We start from the raw sequence: 22,818 nt of genomic DNA, 5'->3' as shown, positions 1-22,818 counted from the left end.
TCTATGTGCTAGGGACAAGAGGAAGGACAACACTTCCGGAATGGAACATAGAAAAGGAGCAACATTATTTTCTCTGCACCAGTTGCAAAACTTTTTCCAATGGCAACGGTATAGAGATTTCGTTGCTAGCCTTCTTGCCGAAAGCAACACCTCCATGACGTCATCTGGAAGGTCCCAATCCTTGTATATCAGCCTTTTTAGATACCAAGCATGAAGGTTGAGAGTCTTGATCTCTGGATGGAGAACCTGACCCTCCATTTGTGAGAGAAGGTCCTCTCTCTGAGGAAGACATTATGGAGGACAGATGGACATGTCTAGAAGGTCCGGGTACCACGTTCTCCTGGCTCAATCCGGGGCAATTAGGATCATGCGGTTTCCGAACCGTCTCAATCTCCTAATGCCCTGAGGAATGACGGAAATCGGAGGGAACGCGTATAAAAGTGGGAAATTCCACTCAACCACAAATGCATCCCCTAGGGCTCCTCTCGGGGGAAATTCCCTTGAGCAATACTTTTCGCACTTCCGGTTGATTCCGGTGACAAATAGGTCTACATGAGGGGCGAAGTTCTCTTGAAGGATTTCCTGAGCCAGTTGGTACTCGTGGGACACCGTGCTCTGCCTGCTCAGAGCGTCCACCATCACATTCTCCTCCCCGGCTAGATGAACTGCCATTAAGGAGATTCCTTCTTGAATTGCCCAATACCAGAGCCGTATTGCCTCGCTGCACAGAGGTAGTGACCCTACACCTCCTCTTTTGTTTAGATAATGCATGGCCACTGTGTTGTCCGTCATTATCAGGAAATATTTTCCTCTGACAGATGGCAGAAAAGCCTTCAGCACTAGTCTGATTGCCCTCAGCTCTAAAAGGTTTATGTGCAGTTTGGACTCAGATGGAGACCAACGACCAGTGATTGTCAGGTTGTTGGCATGAGCTCCCCACCCCATGAGTGAGGCGTCCGTCACTACTGTTATCTCCAGCCATGGTTGCCAAAACTGTTCTCCGTTTAGGATATTTTCTGTGCAAATCCACCACAGAAGATCCTGCCGAACCTTGTTCGGAATCTGAAGAAAATCTGTCATTTGACCTGAGAATTGGGACCATTGAGTCTTTAGATCCCAGTGAAGGGATCTCATCCTCAGGCGTGCCTCTGGCACTAGGAAGATGCAGGATGCCATGAGGCCGAGCAACCTTAAGAAGTCGTAGGCCTGGAGATTTTGGGCATTTTGGAATTTGAAAACCATCTGAAGAATGTCTTGAGCCCTCGACTTGGGAGGCAAGCTCTTTCCCAAGGATGTGTCTAATACAGCCCTTAGGTACTGGAGCTGTTGTGAAGGTGTCATTTGTGACTTCTTGAAATTGAGGGAGAAGCCCAATCTGTGGAGGAAGTGGCAGGTGACTTCCAGATGATCCAGTGCTTGTTCGGCAGAATGTGCCCTGATCAACCAATCGTCCAGGTAGGGGTAAACATGAATCCCCCCCCCTCCTGAGGTGCGCTGCCACCACTACCATTAACTTGGTGAAGAACCTCGGGCGGAGGTCAATCCGAATGGCAGGGCTCGAAACTGATAGTGTGAGTCGCCAACTACGAACCTCAGGTATTTTCTGTGCTTCAGATGAATCGGCACATGAAAATAAGCATCCTGCAGGTCCAATGACACCAACCAATCCTGAAGTTGCAGGGCCAAAGTATCTGAGAAAGAGTAACCATCTTGAACTTGTCCTTCCTGAGGAGCTTGTTCAAGCCTCTTAATCCAAGAAGGGTCTCAGTCCTCTGTCCTTTTTGGGGATCAAAAAATAAGGGGAGTACCATCCCTTGTTCCTCTCCGCTACAGGTACTGGCTCTATAGCACCTTTCTCCAGCAGGGTTAGAACTTCCTGCTGTAGGAGCAGGTCTGAAAACTTCACAGGGTGTCTCCCTGGTGAATTGCTTTGAGGTTGCATTAGAAAAGGAAGGCAGTAACCTTGGGCTATTATTTCTAGAGCCCAAACATCTGAAGTAATGGCTCGCCATTCTTGCAGATGTGACAGCCTGCCTCCCACAGGTGTCTTGTGATGCAAGTTCTCAAAGTGGTTTTGTGGTGGTTACTGCGGCTGCTGAAGGCAAAGAGGCGGCAGCTGGAGCTGGCTTTGCACGTTTTCCTCATCCGCCGTGAGTGGCTTTTTTCTGGCCCCTTTGACTGGCCATTCCTCTCGCCTTTCCATATGAGGAGTAGTAACGATAGGATCCTCCCCTCCAAGATTGTCCTGGCGCACGAAAAGTCTGAGGTTGTCTTATAGCAGCTCCTAAAGACTTGGCAGCTGCTTTTGAGGTCTGTAACCTCTCAAGCCTCTCGTCAGCCTTGTTGCCAAAAATGTGAGGCCCGTCAAAGGGCATGTTCAGAAGACGGTTTTGCACGTCTGATGCGAACCCCGACTTCCGTAACCACGCAAATCTGTGAATTACTGTGCTAGTGGCCATGAACCTGCTCACACTATCTGCAGTGTCCAATCCAGACTGAAGGGATTCCTGCATGGCATCCTTTCCATCTCTAACGATGCCTAGGAATCCTTCCCTTTCTTCCCCTTCTGGTATGTGCTCCGCCGCCATTGCAATGCACTCCCACAGAGTGTACGAAAATTTTGCCAAGGCACATGTGGAGTTGGCTGATTTGAACGCCATACTCCCTGCTGAAAATACCTTGCGTGCCCAAACATCCACACGCTTGTCGTCCCTATCTGGAGGGATAGAAGGGTACGCCATCTTATTTGAAGCCGTGGCTGCCTGGACCACCAAACTCTCGGGAGTGGGGTGTTTAGACAGATAGCTAGGCAGTATTTTGAAGTAAGGGATTTATTCACCGGAGGAATAGAATCCAGCGTCTCCCAATTTTTGGCCACCCTATTTTGCAAGGCTACATGGAAGGGTAGAATTGGATCTTAGGTGGGACCATGATCCAATATATTGGTCAGATCATCCTGGATGAATTGAGTTGGTGGTCTAGCCCGTCCTAAATAATCGACCACCTTTGCCATTAGTTGACGGTATGAGGGACTGGCATGTTCCCCCAGTTCTAGCCTGCCAAAATCTGTTTCAGGCGAATGCCACTTGCATTATGTAATGTTTCCACCAGGTCCCTCATCCTGCTTTCATCAGACATGAGGCATTCTGGGACATTTGGGGTACCATATTCCAGTCCAAAAGGAACATTCTCCTCATCAGATCTCTCCTTGATGTTTTAGTTTGGCTACAACTTTTCCATCAATGTCTTTAAGATACGGTAGAAGGAGAAATAAGAGGAGAGAGCGAAAGAGAAAAAAAAAACAATAGATATTGGAGTGTGATTAAGGTGCTTCTTCCATTGAGTTCCAGTATGCTGGTAAGGAACAGAGTGATTGTGTATATGTATTTGTTGTTTTTGGCATCCCATCTTTCTTCTGTATTCATTTGTTGGGATGGGAGGTCGAAAAAGGTGCCAAATTGCTTGTGTTGGGATGCAAGTGACTGACATTCCATGACCAGGTGGAATATGGTTTCCAGTGTTGTTTCAGCTTTGAAGAATCGGTAGTAGTTTTGTGTGCTAACAATCTGCCTTTTTATTGCAAGATACGAATTTGTTGGTAAAATGTTCAGACGGATTCGTAGAAATGTTGACCTGATGGTTTGGTCTGGGAATAAGAAAAGATACGGTGGTGGTTCATGTATTTTTCTGTTGTCTGTATTACATTGAAGGCTCTGTTTGTAGACGTTTTTCAATTGGATGGTTTTTATCCAATCGTTCTGTAGAAGTTTGGTTTTGGCATGTTGTGGGCGCATGATTAAGAGTTCTTCCGATATCTCTTCATTTTCCATTTCTGTGATGATAGGTTTTTTCCATTTTTGTAGTACCGTGTTGTTAAGGGTGTTTGGTTGGGTTTTCAGAATTTGGATTGCAGGAGTTTTCTCATCGGAGAGGATTTTTCGGTAGATATCTAGTCTTTTCCAGCATACAATAGATGCAATTGATTGGGTTACCATTTTGTGTCGTATTCTCGGCATTGGGTACGACTACGGAAGGTGGAGAATCTTGCGCCAAAATGTTGCCTCGAATTTCATCCAATTTACTTTTTCGGCGTTCATCATTGCTTCTGTTCCGTAGGTTATTATAGGAATGTATTTTAGTCTGTAGTAAGCGATGATTGGTCTGAATGAGAATTTTCCATATTTCCTGTGAAGTATGCATCTTTGACGTGCCAGTGTTTGCGACTTTTGTTCTACTTTGTCCAGCCATTGATCTTCTGTCTTAGATTGATTAATTAGTATGCCGAGGTATTTGAATGTTGTCGCATTTTCTAGTTGTGTTCCACTGATGTTGAATACTGGTTGGTGTTGTTTTTGGTTGTGGTTTGGTTAAAGTCATTGGGCCTCATTACACGGATGGTGCTAAGGGATTACCGGCACCGGTAAGGGCACCGGTGCCGGTAATCCCTTAGCGCCATACTACGAGGTCCCTCAGTGGGTCCCGTCCTTAAGGTGTGGCCTTAACATGAGGCCCATTGTCTTTGTTTTTGAAATATTGATTGCTAGCTCGTTGTTGTTCATGTAGCTGCTCAGCAATGTCAAGGCAACTTGTAATCCAGAGGAGGTTTTGTCAAGCAAGATGATATCATCAGCGTATGCCATAACAGGGACAGGTGTTGAATTTATTTTTGGCGGATTAGTTTGATTGCTGATCAGGTGTTGTTCAATATATGATGTGAACAGATTATAAAGGGTTGCTGCTACGGGGCACCCTTGTTTTAAACCATTTGATGTAGCAATCGGTTTGGTAGTTGTGCCTTGTTTTGTTAATCTCACTTTTATTGAAGTTTCTGAGTAAAGTAGAATTGTTTCCAGAATGTTCAAGGGGCATTTCCATGCTTTGAGTTTTGCCCACAGCGTGTGCCGTGATATGGTATCAAAAGCCATCTTCAAGTCGATGAATACAGCATGTATGGTGGTATGGTTGTTGATGGCTTCGTGTTTGATCAAATTAAATAGTATCAGATTGATATTGGTTCCAACATTGGAGTAAAGCCCGTTTGCTGTGTTGAGATCCGGCCATTGTGTGTTGCCCAAGCAGTTAATTGCCTCAGTAGTGTTGTTGCAAAGAGTTTTCCAAGCGGGTCCAGTAGAGTGATTGGACGGAAGTTCTGTGGTTGATCTCGGGGTCCTTGTTTATGGATGTGGACGATTGTGGCTGATCTCCAAGAATTTGGGATTTAGTTAAGTGTGTCTATGATGGTTATGATCTGGCACATGAAGTTCGCCCATGCCGGAGGGTCTTGCTTAAGTATGGCATTTGAGAGTCCGTCCGGGCCAGGTGCCCTTGATGTATTTAGGTTTTTGATCATACAGATCAGGTCATCGTAGTCGACGTTTACTGACCATTTCGGTTTATTGTTATTTGTTTCTTCTTTGGTTTGGGATGATCGGGCTGCATGGATGTTTGAAAAATGCGTGATCCACGTTTGTTGCGGTACGTTAGCCGTTAGCTTATGCTGTTTTTGGGAGTTATCGTTAAGGAGAATCCAGAGCTCTCTTGTGTTGTGTGAGTTGTATGTCTTCATTATGGTTTCTGCATCTGTTTGCAGGAGGATTTCTTGTTGAGATTTTTTCCAGTTGTTGTATGATTGTTTCAGTTTTGAGATCTGTGTAATGTTTTCTGCCTTTTTGTTTTCTTCAATTGTCGTAATGATTTTGCAAGGCATTTTTTCTTGTCGGCTATTTCCTGGTTTTATATGTGGAGGTGGGTTTTTTGTGGTCGGTTTTTGACTGTTTGTCGAAATGGTAGCAGAATCCAATCGTAATTCAATTTTTCAGCGTCTGTGAGGTTAGAAGCAAGGATTTTCGTAGGTAGGCGAGCTATCGCCGCTTGTGGAATGCAGAGTCTTGATGATGTTCCGTCGAGTTCTACTGCACATGATGTTAAGGTTGGATCTTGTTTAGTAGTGAAGTGTGAATGCATTGTTAGTTGATTGTGATCACTTTTGTCAGAGGCTATCATTTGGGCTGACTTGACCGATTCGTGAAGAGTTTGTGATAGGAATATGTAATCAATGATTGCAGTTGAGGATCCTCTGGACCATGTTGGCATGTACAAAGTGGAGTTGTTCCTTGCATGGTTTAAGAGGATGAGATCACGAGTAAGAATTTCGTCCATCCATCTGGTTGCTTTTGGTGATAGTTGAGCTTGGGTTTGAGGAGTGCCATTCTGTGTGAGTAAGTTAATGTTGAGAGCCCCACAGAGTATTATTCCTAGTTGGTAATGAATTCCAGCAAGTTTGTCGATTGTTATAAATACTCCATCAATGAATGCGTCAGTTGTTATTGCAGTGGGGTTCCAGTAAAGATTTAATATTGCAATTGTTGTTTCGTTGTTTTTTTGAGTCTGGTGATTCTCCATCGTCCTTATTGTTGTTAGTTGAGTCCAAGGATTGATGTTTTCGATGGTCAATACTGTCCATTGAGGGCTTATTTTGATTAGGGTGAGAAGGCCTGATGCTGGTCTTCCTTGTTTTTTGACTATTGCAGGGTTGAGAAAAGTAAGAAAGCCATCACACGCTGGCGTTTCACTGATCCAAGTCTCTTGCAGGCATATGATTTGGTAGTTTTTTAGATCAGTTGAGGGATGGGTGAACAGATGTAAGTTTCCTCTAGTGTTCCATGAGCAGAGTGACCATGTGACTTCTGGTTTCAATGATTGTTATGATTGGGAGTTAAGTGAAATTCTCGAAGATACGGTTTCTGTACTTGAAGTTTCGAAGTCGTAAATTCTTTTGATTGGTCGTTCTGTTCTGGTCCATTCTTCTGATTGCTGAACGTGAATCCGAGTTATGACATTTCCTGTGTGATCATGATTGTGGTTACTCATCTGTGTCCTTGGTTGGTATTTTCTTGTTGATGTAGAGGCCCAGCATCTGAAGCCAAGTTTAAGGAGCTGGGCACACTTTGATAGAATCAGTTCTTGATCGTTTGGGTCGGAAAGTTCAGCGATGATCTTGTCTACGTGCATGTCATCTTTGAATGTTATTAGATCAATGTTTTTTGTTGTTATTTTTTGTAGCTGCGGTATCGCATCAAAGAGGCGATGAAAGTTGGTTCTATTGATTAAGTGGTTCGATTCTGTTGGTATCGTTTTCGATATGAATTTCTTAGATTTGTTTTTGTTGCAATGGATTAACGAATGATGGAAGTGTGCAGTCGGTGTACCATGATGCTCGTGATCTGGTAGAATCATCTGAAATTTGTTCGTATGATTCTGCTATTGTTGAGTCCATTGTGTCGGTTTTGAAAGATGTATCTGAGATTTCTTGTAGAGAGTCTTCAGAAATGTCTTTGTACATGTCCGGTATTTGTGGTTCGTGGACGGTAGTGTACTCGTCTATTATTATGGTGCTTGAGTGCATTAAAGGTTGTCTAGAAGGTGATGTGTCATTTGTTATCTGATCTCCGTGAGTTGAAAGGTTAAGGAGGTCTTCATCATGAGTGGATTGTTCAGATAGTGGCTCTGCTGTAGTCCATGATGCTACAGGGTGCTGCTGGGTTTTAGGGTTGTTGTTGTCCAGTGTGGAGGGGCCACGTGTCTTATCTTTTGATATTAAGTGAGTTTGATCCATCATTTTCACTCTTCTCAGGAACGCTCTTTAGCCTGTTTGTCGTTCTTTATTGTTTATTGATTGTGCTAGTTTCATAGCGTGTGGTAGTTTCTCCTTAGAGAAAATCTGGTATTGCTCTGTGGTGTTCTTAGTTGAATGATTAGGTTCTTGGATCTCTGTTTGTGAGGTTGCGTTAGATCCGGTCCTTCGTTGTGGAGGACACTCATCAATGATCGGGACTCCACAAGTTGGTTGTTGGGATGTATTGTTGACAGGAGGAGCTGGTGTCGCTTGATCAGTCGTTGTGTTCATTTGAGGCGCTGCTTGATGTTGATGATGTGCTTTGAGCAAGGCTAGTACTTCTGTGTTTAATTTGTTTTTTTCTTGGCGATCGCTTCTTGCTATTCTGATAGTCGCTGTTGCCAGCGATTAGATTGTTCTGCTTCTAAGTTCAAACGGGATTCAATTGTAGTTATTAAGTTCTCTATGTGGATCTGTTTGGAGTGTATAAGTACTAGGAGAGTTTCTTGATCTTTGATGTTATCGTTCATGGATTTGTGTAATTTCAAAAAGGGGATCATCGATTGAGACAGCACTGCAATAAGCATATTTTGTAAGTTCAGCATGGTAGTCGGGATCCTGGGATTGGTGCATTCCTCGTGGTCATTGTTTTCTGATGTAGTATTAGTGTTTTTGGTTTCTGTTTCGCTCAATTGAGGAGTAGGCTGTTGGTTCTTGGTCGTGAGATCAGGCATGTAGTAGAATTCATCTGTGTCATAGTGGAAATGGGTTGGGATATTTTGGTTTCCTGATGAGTTTGTTTCGGTTTCTCTTTTGATGAGTCTTTGGCTGTTTCCCTGTGTCATGCATGGGGTCGAAGTTAAATGCGGTTGGTGGTTTCCTGTTATATTACCAAATATTTCTTTTAGTTTGTCTAAGCTTAACATGATTGATTCGATTTCTGTGATGTCCATCGAAAGTCTTCTTGCCTTGGTTGTGGTTTTGTTAGCAGCAGTTTCTAAGGGTTGAGCGAGTTTAATTGAGTTATGAGTATGTAGCCACGTGAGTTTGGCTAATCTTGCTTTTTCTTTCTTTGTTTGTTGAGTTGTACTGCTTGATGGTTTTTGGAGGGTGGTGTTAAGTCTGGATTCATCTGATTGAGGTTTGGAAATGTCTTTAACAGCTTCATAGTTGTTGGGATCTTTCCTAGTCGCGCATAGTTCTTCTTGGGTGGCAGACTGGGGCTTGGATGTATGAATGTATAGCTCCTTTGTTGGTGAATTGATAGTATCTTTTGCAATCTTGTGTTTGGGTGGATCAATTGTTGGAGCAGATGCTTCATCTTGTGTGGCAGCAGAAGGCTTGACAGTTGTTTTGGTTGTTTCATCTTGTAATACAGAAGCGGGAATAGGGGCTGTGGTGGCTCCTCCTGATGTTGTGATTCGTTTGTGATATGATATGATATGGCATTTGTAACGCGCCTATACACAAGTGTTTCAAGGCGCGAAAAGATTGGTGTGAGATTGGTGCCTTGCTGTTAGGGTTCGTTTGCGTAGTGATGTTCGTAGTGATGTTATTCGAGGTGTCATTGTTGTTGGATTCCGGTTTTCTCTTTTCCAGAGTCACAGAGTTGTTTTGATGCTAGGGAGATTGTTGGTTGCAAGGTGTTGGTGCTGTTATTTCTTCCAGTTCAATGCAGCTTTGTGATTTAGCTTCTGTTGGTTGGACATCATTGGAAAGCTGGTTGGTTCGGCAAGGTTATGGATAGTAGTAGGTTGCGTTTCGTGGTGTTCAGTCGTGATACAGGCACTATGTATTTGTGCTTGTATGTTGAGCTGATTCGATAAATCTACTTGATCGTTGGATTGTCGGTTGGTTTCTGGATTCGATCGGTTGGTCTTTGCTTGAGGTGATAGCTGGGGTGTGCTGAGAATGGTGAGGGGGTCATCTGTTGTAGTGACATGATCGTTATCCGGTTCTGCGTGCTGTTGTGGGTAATTTGAGTCGGTTTTTGCGGCATGAGCTCTTAAGAGTGATTGTTCCAAAGTTAATTGCAAGGAATCTAAAGTGGACATGGCAGCGGTGTTAAGTTTTGTTCTTAGTCTTGTTTTAGGGCGCACAGCGGTTTGTTGTTTGGGGTCTGGTTGTAGACATTACTTCTTTGATTGTTGAAGCGTCTGTGTTGGAATCCAAGGAATGGACCCTGTCAGTCTCTTTGCAGTGGTAGCAGGTTTCCTTTGGTACAGGATCCAAGGGTCGTGCCCTTTCGGTCTCCTGGGTAGAAATATAACGGTAGCTTTATTAGGGTTGTTGTTCGTTGTCCTTTTGGTCTCCTGGCAGGATAAAAGGAGCGTTGTTTTTTCTATGATACCGGATCCAAGGGTCGTGCCGTTTCGGTCTCCTCGATAGAAGTGTGACGACGACTCTGGTACAGGTGTTATTGCGTCTGTGTTAGGATCCAAGGGCCGAACCCTTTCGGTCTCCTAACAAAATAGAAGGTGCAATGTTGTATCTATAGCATGCAGGATCCAAGGGACGGGCCCTTTCGGTTTCCTGAGCAGAAGGTGTGGCAGTAGCTCTGTTAAGATCCAAGGGACAAACCCTTTAGGTCTCTTAACAAAGGTGGTCGGTCCGTTACTATTTCTATGAGCTACGGGTTCCAAGGTCACCTGTGGAGAATGTAGCAGTAGCTCTATTTGGGGTTTGAGAAGGTGAGCCAGGGGAACAGTCTTCTTGTGTGAGTAATTTTTCTTGTTAATTTGAGTTGGGCCCAAGGAGCAAACCCATTAGTCCCTTGCTGATAGTGGACAATCTGGGTGTGCAGATGGTGGGTACTGGGTTCAAAAGTGTTTGCCCTTTCGATCTCTTGATCAGTTGTCTGAATGAGGCCCTCGGTGGGCTATGAAGTTGCACATTTTAAATTGGTTCTTTGGCCTTTGTAGACTTTTGAGGTAATGAAGGTGGGGCCAGGGTTGGAATTTTTAGTTTTCCCACCAATGATGTGATGTTACTGAGAGTGTTGTAGAGCTTATAGTACAGAGGTTCGAAGAGACTGCCCCAGGGTGTGATTAGAGTCTGTGTGGATTTGTCCGCGTTCGTGAGTGCTCTGGATGTATCCGACTCACGCCAGGGAGGAGAGCGCGAGCGATGGGCTTTCTGTAATGGTGATAGTGCAAAAATAAAGTTCTCTTAATCCCGTTGTAGCGGTGATAGTGCAAAAATAAAGTTCTCTTAATCCCGTGGACAGGAGATAGGGCTTGCAGTGGTGGAGGGTGCCACGGTAAGTTGGGGTGTGCTATGGCTCTGCACAGTGAGGTAATGCTCGCGTCGTTACGGTGGAGTGAGGAGGCTCTGCCTCAGAGTGATTTCCAGACGCTGCAGGCAGGCGGGGGAGCACTGGAGCTTGTCGCGGTGCTTTCGCGTTGAGTTTGTTGTAGTGGATGTGGCCAGCTCCAGGTGCTTCAACTTCTCGTCAGGGATAGAAGTGCAGGAGGTGAGTTGATTGCTGCGAACTGTGAGAAGTCAGGGGTGGGGGAACGCTGCTGTTTTTTAGTCCCACTCTCATGCGCCACTAACGCGACAGGATTGTTAGTATGCAGAGTCGCTGGCGTGTTCTGTTCCGAGGGCAACACTGTCGCGAATCAGCCCACGACAGCTGGTCGGTGGTAGTGGAAAGTGTTGGTGCCTGGGGTAGTGTCAGTGGGGGGCCTCTGTGGGTTGCAGAGCTGCTGGGTAAAATCTGTCTGTGTCCATTGTACGGACCACGCCGCAGCAGCGCGGCTGGTGGCGGTGAAGCGGCTTTACACGCTGTGGTCTCCTCTGTTTGCCAGGAATGCTGGCGTGCAGGATCAAAGTGGGGGTTGCTGGTGTCTCGCTGTGGGGGGGAGCAGGGAAGGGCGGGAAAGAAGGTTGTAGACAGGATGCTGGTTGCTGACAGTTCAAATTCAGTGTATAGGTTGGGTAGGGTCCACGGCCACCCGAGATTGTATAAGTGTTGTCAGATGGGATACGCGTCGATGCCCTGCGGGCGGTGCCGCGAAGCCCGCAGAGCCCACAGACTAAAATACTCTGCAGCAGACTCCGCGGCGGCTCTGCAGTGTTCTGGGGGTTTTTGGCTGGTAGGTAGTAGCGATAGAAAGTGGACTAGCCCAAAAAACAATTTGAAGTCGGCAGCAGCAACAAACAATAGATCCTCCTCTCTTGCAGACTAAAAGACTCTGCAGCAGACTCTGCGCCCGCTCCGCAGTGTTCGGGGGGTTTTAGGCTGGTAGGTAGTAGCGATAGAAAGTGGACTAGCCCAAAAAACAATTTGAAGTCGGCAGCAGCAACAAACAATAGATCCTCCTCTCTTGCAGACTAAAAGACTCTGCAGCAGACTCCGCGGCCGGTTCTTCAAATATTGAAGTCAAGGATTTTAAAAATTCTTTCCTTGGAAGTGGTTTGAAAACCTTTTCTGGGAGAGGTGGGAGAGGTGCATCAGTGGAACCTGAAGGCATTACAGGTTTTGTGGCCTTCTCTTTTGCTGTTATTTTTACAGCTTCTGACTGAGTTGGCTGAAATGGAGCCTTTGGAATCTTTGGCGCCGAGGGCTTCGGGGTCGATGTCGACAAAGGTGCCGATGGCGTCGATGGCACCGATAAAATAGTGGTCATCTATGGAGCTGGCTATGAGGGTGCCGAGGCATTCTTCAAAGACTTGCCCTTTGAGGTGCGTGGGGTTTCAGATGGCGTTGGTGACCTCGAACGGTCGACTCGACTCGAGCGGTCTTTCTCGCTCGGCGTCCTGGAAGGTTCCCGATCCTTCCTCCTTCGATCACCTGGGCTTGAGGGCGCGCGAGTGTCTGAACGATAACGCTCCCAGCCGGCTTCCAAAGAAGGCACAGACCGAGGCTTTGCTTTTTCAAATACCTCCATCATCTTTACCCTGAATGCTTCCCACTCTATTCGGAGGAAGAATGTTTTGTGGGGCATTTCATCCTTTTTGGGGATTGGTCCGAGGATGAGGTGGAAGGGGACCGGTGGTGTCTTTTTTTGGACTTTTTCGTCAAAGATGAAGAGTGATGAGAATCGCTTCTGGGCCTAGACTGATGCATTTCGCGTAGAGGCGATTTCTCCTCACGGGACCTCGACTCAATGCTAGAGGCTTTCTGGTTGGGTTTACGACCTACCTGCAGTTTTCCCTTCCTCTCTCACAAGGCCTTCCCTGTCATCGCATTGCCTGACACTTCGTGCAGGCTCCCATGTCGTGGTCCTCCCCGAGACACCACAGGCATTCCCTGTGTGGGTCCGTGATGGACATTTTCGAACCGCAGGATTTACACTTTTTGAATCCCGATCGTGGGGTCATAGCCGGGGTCGATGACGAGAACATATTGAATATCTCTTCAGTATTTACTGCATCACAGAACTACTCAAGGCGCGCCAAGTCTCTGAAGCAACACGTACTGCAGAAAAACGGAACTGAGGCCAATGGGCGCCACGCATGCTACTTGTATACCCGATGACATCACCTTCGATGGAGGCCTTCGAGGGACCATTGACTCGACGACATCGACGCACGGCAGCCTCTGCCGAGAAATGTTTTGCAAAGCAGCTAAAGCTGGAAGGAATACATCTAATATGAGGAATACGTTGGAGGACACAATCCATTCGAAATGTGGTTTTATGCAAAATGTATTCATGTTAGAATTGTGAAAATGCACACGCACATCCCTATGTTAAACACACACAGTTGTGGAAATTTGCATACAATTTGGAAAATGTGTTCATAGCGTAAAAGGACAAAATTCTGTAGAAAGTTGAGACAAGATCCCACCGCTGCGGGGTTTTGAGGAATAGCTGCTACATAAAATATGGCATCTTTGTGTGTGATTTGTATAAAGGTGACCAATGTGGAAATGTACATTTAGTATCAAAGCCGATTTTGAGTCCAGTGGCTAAAGAGAGGTTTCTGAGGATTGTAAAGCAAACCATAAAATGTGACATCATCCCGCCTTGATCCAATCACTCAAATTGCAAGGCGGTGATGAAGTTGGGTCCAATCCCAGCTCACAGGGGCAAGCTTAGCTAAGCCGGCCCATACACCCCCTTTGTGATGTCATTTTATAGCATAAATAGAGACAGCTGACCACAGATAGAGACTCACAGATCCACTCACTTTCCTGATTCCGGCAAAGCACTCTGATCCAGCATTCTACATCCAGCTTTAAAATTCTTCCAGATCCAGATGCCAAGACTCTTTCCAGCAATAGAGAACCATTGATTTCCAGCAAGGCCCAAATCCTCAAATATATTCTCTCCACCCAGTAAAGCGCTGTGTGGTGTGAGAAGGCCTTTTGAACCAGTATCCTGAAATCCTCTGGCTTGCCACCACTAGGCTTGCCTGAGGAACTCACCATCCAGCTGATTCCAATACCCACAGACTAGGAGGGCAGACCCTGCGCAAATCCGGCGACCGGCCTAGCTGATCCAGTACCATGCCTGATATGTTGTCTTTCCTAGACCAGACCCAATCCATGACCAGAACTGACGGTCCAATTTAAAAACTTATCCTGTGAGTATTAATAGGAAGAACTGTGGCCCATAGCATAGTTGCATTGTCTTATCCCTATCTGAAACCCATCCTATCTTTCATTCAAAACCAGTATTGTTAGGAGTATCTTTGCATTGCCTTATCCCTATTTCAAACCCATCCTATCTTTCATTCAGAACCAGTATTGTTAGAACCATCTTTGAGCTGACTCTTTTCTCATCTGAAGAAGTCGAGTTTCCTCAGTAGGCGGGTTACACTGGTCACGTAACTGTAAGATCCCTATGTGGTATTCGCTTTTTCATAGTCATCCTTTAGTGTAAGCAAACCCAAAAGTGCATTTCTGTTTTCCATTCTCCATTCTCGCGCCTATCTCGCAAAAACAACCTATACTAAAACCTCTATAACTCCCTCAGTTTTTATGATGGAAACGAAATTTCAAATCCTACTTGTACCTAACATCCATAGCTATCCATATAACCCAAGGAAAATTTGCCGCGATTTTAAAAATCTGAAAGGTTTACACGTGTAAAATAACTTTAAACTGCTTCCAACTTGGACTTTAAGATTTCAAATGTTTTCTTTGGACTAAATCATTGCTTGTGATGGTGTGCAACTGTTCAAAGCGGCTCCCATAGGAAATTATAACAATTTAAGTATTTTTGACCATATTTGGTGTTTTGCCCAGTTAATTCTAAAAGACAATTTTAAAGCCATACTGACAGCTGAAAAGTTAATTCCGTTTTTCTCTTGTGTTTGAAGGGGGAAGTGGGACTGATAATCTGTTTGATTTGTGCTATTCCTGAATACCTGCTCTCTCCTCCCATCTCTTTGCATTGCCTATTGGGGGTTCAGGGGTGGTGCAGGTGGAACCTCTAACCATAGTGCTATCTGATCTGAACCAACACAAAAGTATTATTTTCTGTGCTGCATCTGTTTTGCTCCTTACTTATTCCTAGTGTATTAAAGATATTCTTCAGTGTTCTGTCACCCCATTGGTGATTGTTGTGTACCTATTAAAATATACTGTGATTAAATTTTCAATACATAAATAAATATTTACCTTTGCAAACTAGCCTGATTCCTGGTTCAGTGTGATGGAGGTGGGGGTTGCAGGAGAAGGGCGTGATATGAGTGGTTTATCGTTCAGAATGTTGAACTTATAGACAAAAATAAATAAGGGTTTCAGTTGTGCACTACATGCTGGGCTTTGACTTGGGTGTGTGCCGGATTGAAATCACAGACCTGGAGTTCAGTTAACAAATACAAAGTAATGATGGAAAGAGATCTGCATGATACAGATAACATGGCCAGCAGAAATTATCCTTAAGTTCAAACCTCCTCATTAACTGTCCATTAGCTGTGAACAGGGTCTTTTGAAGCCAAGGAGGGGAGAGTAGAATAAACATGAGCCAAGCAGATGGCCTGGTCAGGTGGTGATTGAGAAAATAAACCTAAAAAAAGGTGGGGGGTAGAAATTGAGCTACTCCACATTTGATGCACTGCCATATGTTTAACATTGGACCACCCTTTCTTTAATAAAAAACAGAATTGTGTGTCTCAGAGAGCTCAGCCTGGATTCATATTAAAGGGGATAAAAAGCCAGTCAGGACCCTGCACATATGAATTCTGTGGAATGTGTACAAGTTGAGTTATGGGGAAAATATGATTCTTGCCTTCTCATAAGATCTGAGGGGCAGTGTGCAGTCATAATTTCGAATGCATAATTTCGAATGCATTAATGTCGAAAATAAAAATGTCGAAATTTTTATTTCAAATTTATGTATTTTATTTTATAGGTTTTTTTGGGTCTAGTTAGTTAAAAAAGGGTTAATAAACAAAAAACAGGGGGCTAGGGGGACCCCCCCATTAAAAAAAAAAACACAGACATTTTGTATCCGACATTAAGGCATTCGAAATTATTGCATTCAACTTATTGACTATAAACCCTGAGGGGCTGGAAACTTGGTGAAGTGATAGATCGCAAAATTAATGTTTGAATTGGGAAATGGCCCATTTTTAGTTAATTCGACTCAGGAGCAAATCGTAAAAAAAGAATAGCTTGACCCCAGGAGTGCATGCCAAAATAAAATTAGGATCTCCTGATTCTGCAAAAAAATATAGAACTCAAATACATTTATTTAATTGGTTTTTTATAGTGTGCCTAATACCGTACCTGAGTTCGGTTTCTAAGCGTGGATCCGGGATTCAAACCTCTGTTGCTCTGCGTGTTCTTGCTTCCAAGACCAGCGCGTTACCCCTGTGCTATCCTCCGTTTATAGGTTCATGCAGTTATCTGAAAAATTAGGGTAGCTGCCATGTTGTGAGATTTTTCAGCACAATGAAAAGGTAAACCCACCTGTCATTTTGGGATGAGGAATCTTTCCTTTCCCTCAGCCTACATCATACACATCTCCCAACTCCTGGTCCTATCAGCATGCAGTGGACATATTGGTGGAAAGGGAAGAGAGAGAGCTCGCCAATCCATATCATGCGAATTATTATAATGTGTAAACATCATCAGCCCTATATAATATCAGTTTTCAGTCTGAGAGGGATGGGTCCTGGATTCTGATGTCTGCTCCTGGCATCTGATCTGATTCTGGACTCTACCGAGGAACAACTAGCAGAGAGGCAAGGAGAGCTACCAAGACCATCAGGGTAAACCTTTCCTGGAAACCTGGGAGCCCTATCTGAGAGAGGCCTATCTGGAGGGACCTTGCTGTGAGAGAGGCCTTGTGTGAGCTGCCAACCAAAAGATAATCCAAAAAATCTGGCTGGCCTCCTGAGCTAAGAGCAGAGATCTCCCATGTAAGTGGATATCCCAAAGCTATCAATTGTGTGGGGAGCTCCCTGCCTTAATCCCTTTCCATTAGTGGGTAGGAGAGGTGAAACTGTGTAGGCCCTTTGCACATTTTATTAAATATAACTCAAATGAATTCTCCATATAAAACCACCCTATCCGTTAAATTGAATTGTGCTGGAAACTGCCTGCTTTAATCCTTTACATTAAATTGTGAGGGGAGGGGGTGAAACTGCGTAGACCCTTAGCACATTTAATTAAAGTTAAAACAATGAATCCCAAAATAGAAAAATAACAGGATGAATGTTGTTACAGTTTGAAACTAACAAAATTCATGCCCAGTGTGTTAGAGTTCACCATAAAGATTTGGGTGTCAGTTCTTCTGAAAACCCTGAATTCTGTACAGAAGGGGGCGGGATCCTGAATCCCAATAGTAGTAACCCTAAAATGCTGCCTTTAAAGTGAATGTAGAGGGTGTAAAGCGAATTGTCCTGTTCATTTCAAACCAGAATCCCCAAAACATTGCCTCTCAATTGTATGAGTGTTGCAAAACGAAATTTCCCATTGTTCCCATTTATTTTCAAACCAGAATCACAAAGCTCTGCATCTCATTTTCTTATGTGTTACAAAATAATGTTCCCATTTGAGTTCCTTTTCCATTGTCTTTCTAGTAAAAAGCCCAAAACTATTTTTCTCAATGTATTCCCATCTCCCTGTACCTTGCCTTCACACCAAAGGGGTCATATCTATTTGATGCCTGGAGGTGGGGTTTGCTGCGGGAAAAGAGTATTGTGACTAATTAAGAAATCACTGTGTGTGTTACATCTTTTGTGGATTCAATTGCAAGAAATCTGATGTAAATTGTGACTGCAAACTTCAAATGTTTACCTGCATATTCTAGGAACTGAAGGCCCATTAGAAATGTCTGTCAGTTAATTTGTGCAAGTCATTTGAAATTGTGGTATTGTGTAGTGCCACTGTGTTAGTGGCTGATGTTTTTGTGACTGTTCTTTTATTCTTGATAACGCCTACATAAATATTCTTACTATACACCGGCCCGGTTCCTAGCTCATTGGTGGTAAAGAGGGTATTTGCCGGGGGGTACGAGATGGGGTGGAGGCCTCACTAAAGTTGAATCTGCAAAGCGCTTTATTGTGCAACACATTTCTTGAGGTGGGGGATATCCCTGAGTTGAGAGTGGCTGTCCAATATACCGTAACATTCCTCTTGCTAATACCCTGACTACCCTACTCTTATCTTCCACTCTATATCTATCTCTCGTGCTCTCTCCCTCACCTTTTACACTGTCCCTGGTACCACCCTCTCTCACAAATACCTCACCTACACTCTTCTCCAATTCTGCCACAAACTCTCCAGTACTCTTTTCCTCTAACCGTCCTCTGCCTGGTTGCTTGGTCCACCTTCATACTGCTTTGTCCACGTTCATACCACCTCCTCACCTTACCCCTGAAACCCACACTCTGCCTTTCCTTCTGAGTCCTTTCATACTGTGGTCCTGCTGGATCTGTCTCCCCCTTCCATTGGCTGCAGCGCTCAGGTAATCATATGCACCAATTGGTGCCTGTCTTTTTCCCAGCTGCTAGATTACACAGGTGAGATGCTTTAACAACCCGATAAGCGCCTCTCCCTTTCCAGCAAAGTTTGGAAATAGTCTTTGGTGTGGTAGCATCCAGGTACTGAGGCTGCTTGTTCTCCCTGTGGCTTTCCTCGCTTGTTGGTGAGTTTTGCATGTTGTAAATGTGTGAGAGTGAAGGAGAGCTTGAATGAATGGGTGTGCAAGGGCATGCTGTACGTATGTCTGGGCTAGAGTGTGTGCCGGGTGGGGGCCTCTGATTTTGGTGGGGGATCATTTGTGCAGCAGCCAATGTGGCTGTATTTTATTGCTGCAGCAGGATCTTTTTTTACTGGCATCAAGAGTAAAGCCAATGAGATTGCAGCCACTCGAGGCATGTTTTCTTACTGTGGCATGGCATTTTTTTACTGGCATCTGGTCCACAGTCTTCAACAGATGAGGATGAACAGGATCACCCTGGCCCTTCCCTACGATCAAACAGGGAAGTGAGCTTAAAGCAAATATACATGGGGTGTAAAACTCTTTGTGGAAGGCCCTCCATGTATTAATAGGTCTAGTACTTCCCTGCTGCTCAAATGTTTGTCTTTTTCCATAATCTGAAGATACATATTCTGGGGTTTACTCTTATGGTTGTTTTTTAATCTTAAAAGGTCTTTCTCTCTCTTAGTGATCATTATATGCGCATTGCTGTTTTATTGATTGTTTCAGCACCTTCCAACTGGTTTGTTTACTGCCACACATGTGTGCTTACTGAAACCTACCCGCTAGTCTAAGTATACTCTTCAAGCAAGCCTTTCCAGAATATTAATCCTCCTCAGGATGCCAGATGTCGAATACCCAGTCTCCCGCTCTTTATATATTGTGTACTCTTACTAACACATGTCAGAGGCTGCTGGAATGCAGATGTGGTATCATGTGTCCCTTCTCCTACCCCACATTAACTCCTCTCCTCTCTCTGGTTTTCTCTTCTCTTTACCCACCCTCCCACGCTACACCGCCTGCATATGTGCCCTTTGTGCTCTTAGTTCATACCTCTGAGGGCTTCATGTCTTGATAATGCACTTCTCCGGCTGGGGCAGTTTTTCCATACGTTGATGTAAAGGCATCGTGTAAAGCGTGTGCCAGGGCGTAGACTGCGTTGTAAAGGTTGTACCCGCTGGAGGGCCCTCTAAGATTGGATTGAAAATAAATAACATCATTCAGAGTCTCGTGCCCAGAACAGTCCTCCAGCTGATACATTGTTATCACGTTACAATCAAAAATATCTTCCCAAAGGGCTGGCAGAAAGGGGTCATCTGGATACGTTTCCAGGTTCAGCACTGACAAGAATTCCCTGAATCCTGGAATGTGTGCTTTGTGGTTCACAAAAGCCAGGCTGCCCTGGAGAGGAAATGTGGGGAACTCGTACAATTCCGTCAGATCAAGTTCTCCTGTGAGGATCCACACCTTCCCCGGGATCAAGATTCCATCTGGGTGTAATATTCTACTGAGGAGAACATGGTCTTCGGCGCTGCCATAAATAACAATCACATTGGCCGTGCTCTTCCTTACAGCATCCTGTAAAATCAAGATCTTTGTAAAGATATATGTCCACGAGGGCATCGTGAGGAGGAACTCGATGCACCCTCCACTTCTCCCAATCTCATCTTTTAGGCTCCGAATTATGTTTTCACTGTTTCCTTCCTGAAAGGCAATGATCCCAACCCAGGTCCATCCAAAGTGCTTCAGTAGCCTGCCGATGGCCACCTGGAGGTAGGCCTCCCTCGTCACAGTGCGGTACACGGAAGGGAACTGAGCTTTATCACTGAGCAGGTCATCTTGTGACCCAGCACTGATCTGTGGGCAAAAGAAGAGGGTATTATAAAGAGCTAGGGCAATAATCATGTTTTACTGTTGGTATTCATTGTGAGGTCCATGCATTATCACAACATGTAAAGTGACAATCATAATACAAAGTGATACAGCACCATCAAATCAGATGCTTGGAACCTGCTTTTACCCAAAGGCACAGTTCTGGGGGGAGGGGGCTAAAGCTCACAGTTGTCGCCCCTTTGTGGCATAAGTCTACTTTGAACCTGGCTGGCCCATCTAAACTTCGTCCAATTTCAAACGTGCCATACGTTGCAAAACTACTTGAAGAAAATGTTACTAAGTTTGTATTGCATATGATATTTTAACAGAATTTTAAGTTGTTTAGTGTATGTTTTATTTTTGTTATGTTTATTGTTTACTAACCTATACATTTACAATGATTACATGGACTTTTTTATACTTAGCGGAATTGGAATTAAACGAAAGGGGTAACCATTTATCCTGGAATAACTACAACATAAGGTCTTTTAACACAGTCTTGAATAGTATGTTTGCTTCTGGCAATCTTTTTGTCATGCTGGAAAAAGTCCCGTATATTAATGCCCTAATAGGAAAAGCTTACGACCAAATGTTAAAGCCCAGAAGAAGACCGGTGGTCGTTAATAAGCAGGCCTACAACCCTGAATTACAAAAAAAATGGAATTGCAAGGATTTAAGGGGGATAAAGTAGATCAGCGTAGGGAACAAAAGGTTTATTGGAATTGGGTATGTGGACATAAATACAAGTTGCTGATTAAAAACTCACCTACAATGCTTCAATTACTACTAAGTAAAGACTCCAGGGATTTTCGGCATCTAAGTCTTACTTACTTACCTGTAACTGTATTTCTCCAGCATTGGTATCTTTCATAGATTCAGATGCGTGAATATTCCCCATCGTAAGACTGGGAATCCTCGGTGATAAAAATAATTATTACAAATGTTTTAATATACACACATTGCTACCTAGCAATGCATGTACATAGCCCATTATGGCCTATGAGCCATTCTATTGTGTAGTCCCTCCACCTCACTTTGGTCCTTTATGGCACCAACCAATGAGGTGGCAGGACTTAAGCTCCGCCCCAGGGAGCCATCTTCAGATTTTGAACCGTAGAGATTACAGTATGATGGATGCTGAGCATAGGAGCAGCCTCTCAGGGGAGGCGGGCGGGCACATGTGAATCTATGAAAGATACCAATGCTGGAGAAATACAGTTACAGGTAAGTTACTAAGACTTCTCCAGCATAAGATCTTTCATACATTCAGATGCTTGAACAGAATACCAAGCAGTTAAAACATGCCACCATCATATACATATGTGCATAAATACAGAAAAACATATTTCTGCTCAAACCTTTACCATGCAGCAACACAGCGGTTCATACTCCGGGAAAGGTGGGAAAAGGAGGCTCGTCCTACCTTATACAAAGAGATGGCGGAGCACTGCCTGACCAACTGTAGTTTCTTTGTTGGTATCTTCAGCTAGGCAGTAGTGTTTCGCAAACGTGTGCAGAGTGCTCCACGTGGCGACTCTGCATATGTCCTTCAAGGCCACCCCTGCGTGGAATGCTGTTGACGCCGCCCTTCCTCTGGTGGAGTGCGCTGATGGAGGTCTAGTTAAAGGGTCGCCTTTCATCTGATGGCAGTGGGTGATGCAGGATGAAACCCAGCGAGCCAGAATTTGTTTAGAGATATGCTGGCCCTTGGTACGGCCAGAGAAAGCAATGAACAGTCTGTTTGAGGAGCGGAACTCCTTGGTTCTCTGCAAGTAAAACATCAAGACTCTCGCAACGTCCAGAGAATGTAATGTTCTTTCTGCTTCAGAAGCGTGATTCTGGAAAAAAGTTGGCAAAACAATACACTCAGTTGAGTGTCAATTCCGACAGCACCTTGGGAAGGAACTTAGGATGTGGTCTTAAGATGACGAGGATGGTAGCTTAAGATTCATCAGTTTATGCTGCTCAGGAAACATGCCTTGAGAGATAGGGTCCTCGGGTCGTGGTGGAGGCCCTTGCGGTTCTGTTACGTCAACAGATATTGATGCGCCCTGAGACGGATCGGGGGCCGTCGGGATAGATGCTTCAGAGTCGAGTACCAGACTTGTCACGCCCAATCTGGCGCAATTAGGATCATTGAACAATTCTGGTCCTTCAGTTTGCGTAGTACCCTCGCAATGAGGGGAATGGGGGGAAAGGCATAGAGGAACTTTCCCGTCCAAGTCACTGAGAAAGCGTCTCCCAGTGATTGATACTCCGGATACCTCGAGGCGAACCTTCGGTACTTCTTGTTGGCCTTGGTGGCGAAAAGGTCGATCTGCGTATGGCCCCATAAGGCACAAAACCGTTGGGTTTCCTTTTTGTCCAGCTCCCACTCGTGAGACGACGTGTATTCTCTGCTTAGTTTGTCAGCTAGGACATTGTCCACTCCCGGAAGATGCTCTGCCT

At 44.6% G+C, this 22,818-nt stretch overlaps 1 protein-coding gene across 1 annotated transcript in view; it reads right to left on the bottom strand.

Moving 5' to 3' along the window:
* LOC138453830 (vomeronasal type-2 receptor 26-like) overlaps positions 1 to 21,268 on the bottom strand; it is a 341,447-nt gene extending 320,179 nt beyond the window's left edge. Inside the window, exons 1-2 of the mRNA XM_069606996.1 lie at positions 21,206 to 21,268; positions 19,610 to 20,355 (exon numbers count right to left, since the gene is read on the bottom strand). Of these exons, the coding sequence (XP_069463097.1) occupies positions 19,610 to 20,355; positions 21,206 to 21,268 (809 nt within the window). The remainder of the gene's footprint in view (positions 1 to 19,609; positions 20,356 to 21,205) is intronic.
* Between the last annotated feature and the right edge of the window lie 1,550 nt (positions 21,269 to 22,818).

The sequence above is a fragment of the Ambystoma mexicanum genome, chromosome 4p, assembly GCF_040938575.1.
Source record: "Ambystoma mexicanum isolate Mex_15411 chromosome 4p, UKY_AmexF1_1, whole genome shotgun sequence".
Taxonomy (NCBI): Eukaryota; Metazoa; Chordata; class Amphibia; order Caudata; family Ambystomatidae; genus Ambystoma; species Ambystoma mexicanum.
The sequence above is the reverse complement of the archived record's forward strand: the minus strand, read 5'-3'. Positions and strand labels throughout refer to the sequence as shown.